At 40.0% G+C, this 2,535-nt stretch overlaps 1 protein-coding gene across 6 annotated transcripts in view; it reads left to right on the top strand.

Moving 5' to 3' along the window:
- The window catches only part of PBX3 (PBX homeobox 3), a 208,859-nt gene extending 206,690 nt beyond the window's left edge, over positions 1-2,169 (top strand). For 3 of the 6 annotated variants that reach the window (XM_081281938.1, XM_081281935.1, XM_081281937.1), the window contains one exon: positions 155-2,169. Coding sequence is in view for 4 of the 6 variants with exons in the window: in XM_081281935.1 (XP_081138061.1) it covers positions 155-247 (93 nt within the window). In the remaining 2 variants the exon portion in view is untranslated. The remainder of the gene's footprint in view (positions 1-154) is intronic. The other 3 variants (XM_081281940.1, XM_081281936.1, XM_081281939.1) reach the window with 1 other exon arrangement.
- Positions 2,170-2,535: the final 366 nt, after the last annotated feature.

Below are 2,535 nucleotides of genomic sequence, written 5' to 3'. Positions count from 1 at the left end.
CACTTTAACACATGCTTCCAACTCCTGCCAAAGTGGATTTAGAAAATACATTTTGCTAATGCATCTCTGCTCTCATGTTGTCATCTGGGTGTTTTAAATTGGGGAGTAGAATTAATATGTAGACATGCCCTCGCTGAACTCTTTCTCCTTGCAGGCTAATGGAGGCTGGCAGGACGCAACAACTCCATCTTCAGTGACTTCTCCTACAGAAGGCCCGGGAAGTGTGCACTCAGATACCTCTAACTAATCTCTGGCCACACCTTCCCCTGAGCTACCATGCCTTGAGAAGTGCGTTCAGAGCAACAGGAGGAAAAGGAATGCGTTCTTGTAGCCTACCATCTACAGCTTTACTATAAAATCTTGTCTTATTAGAGAACTTGGTAAATCTGTTTTTTAAGGAATCATAATCATTTGTATTTATACTTAAAACACACAATGTTAAAAAAGCACTTTATCCAATTAGGCCAAGATTTAACATTGTTGACAGTCCTGTAGCTATTTTATCATAATTTATTATCAATATTTTACATTAATGGTTTCACAGTTGCCAATTATTTGGCCTTAAGGGTAAAAAGTACAATATATGCTAAACCTCAATCGTTAGAGCAGATGCAAAGATTCACCTCACCTAAATTGAACTCCTTCCATATTTCCAGCGCAGACTTTGATTGTCTTTCTTTCATGTCACTAATGGGGTTGGAATAAAAGAGCTGTTTGGCTATCTCTGTTAATGATGGTTGTGTTTAAGAACCTTCCTCGTCACATTTGGGTTGTGATCTCTTACGTTATAATTAGATCAGAGACTGGTAGCCTCTTTTCTCTCTGAAAGCACCAGTACCCAGAGTCTGCTTGGTAATGAGATCGTGGATCCAGATTGTTCTGAGAGATGAAGATTACCTGCTGCTGATGGAGGTGAAAACGAGACCTGTCTGGGGTTTTACAGTGTGCACTGGGTGCTGCACAGACTTGTCAAGGTTTGCTTTGTCCTCTGGGCATCCGCAGAAGGCCCTGCTCTCTGGAGTGTTGTATATAGTGTAGCAAAAGAGTATTTATACATCTCACCAATCAAAACACAGCTTTATTACCTCATGCGAACTCATAAGAACCAATAGAATTTCAACATGTTCTGTAGCTTAGAGTGCTCACTTACTACCTCTGAACAATACTCACCTGTAGTTTTGTCTCTTTCTTATCTTTTTGCATCTTGTAATTAACTCTTTGTTTCCCTTCATAAATATGTAATGTACATTGTAATCTTTTAAAAGAAAAATCAGGGTTGCATTTGCAACTTTTAAAAAAATGAGAGTGGAAACATTGGGTCTTAATTTAACACAGGATCAGTAAAACTTGTAAATACTGCAAAACATTTTGAATGTTCCTCATCTTGTTACTAACCCATGCAAAAAAAAAAAAAAAAAGCGGCGACTAATTGTGATGCATTCAGATTTCAGTATTCAGTACTGTATATTTCACCCTGTGTGATGGGGACCCCCTCCTTTCTCTTTTTGTATTGTATGCGATTCTGAACCTGATTGAGTCATGAAAATAATTTGTGGCAGTGATTCTAATGTATTAAAAATGTTTCGTGTTCCTTTCTAACTGGATTACACCCTGGATTGAAAAAGTCTTCCTCGTGGTAGTTACATGTAGTTTCAAACATGAATAAACTTTTTGCTTTCATGATTAATGAAATTTCGATGCCATTTCTTACCGCTCAGCCAGCCAGCCAGCACAGGCAGTGGGGAAGCCTCAAGAGGAGGCAGACCTGGGCCAGGGAGCACATGGCCACTGGGAGGCTTTGGCGAGGCTGAGCGAGGGGACAGCTGTTGACTGAGCAGCTCCCTGGGAGGCCCTGTGCACCCCACTGCCGTCACCCCAAGTCCTCACTCCATCCTTTTGAGCTCATAGCACCGCAAGGAAAACACTCTCATCTTCACAGATCAGCAAACGAAGCTGAGACAACTAGGGAATGTCAGGAGGCCACACACCAGGGAGGAGGGCGTGTCTGACTCCGTTTCCAGTCCTTGGCATTCACGTTCTCATGACCTAGCGATGCCTCTGGAACTTGTCAGGTGGAAAATTGTTTGTTTTTTGAAATTGTATTTTAATAACCAGAACCTTGTCACGTTCACTTCACCTCCCTGACTTCTTTAACTGCAGTTTTTAAAGATGAGTGAAAGTTTATCCAAAAAGGGTGGGCCTCGAATGCCATTGGAAAACAAAACTCCTGCAACTTAACCGTCTTTTTTAAATTCTAAATTTGTAATCTTTGAACTAGATTAAACGTTGTTTTTGTTTTATACAAATTGTAAGAAAGTCCATATATTTACATACATGCCTGTCGCTAATATCTAAATCTTTATAATAATAAAAGAGGTTCATAGCAGGTAATTGGCCTGTTTACTATATCTCAAGGAAATTGACTCACAGGAAATCAGATTAATGTTAATCAGTTGCAGCAAATTGTCTATGATAAATACAACTGCTTTACTATTTCAGTTGCTACAGCCAGGCAAAACAAGGTCTAGGGCCATC

Source organism: Spermophilus citellus, assembly GCF_964194105.1.
Source record: "Spermophilus citellus genome assembly, chromosome: 2".
In the NCBI taxonomy this organism is placed as follows: Eukaryota; Metazoa; Chordata; class Mammalia; order Rodentia; family Sciuridae; genus Spermophilus; species Spermophilus citellus.
Note: the sequence above shows the minus strand (reverse complement) of the source record. Positions and strands in the feature narration are given on the sequence as shown.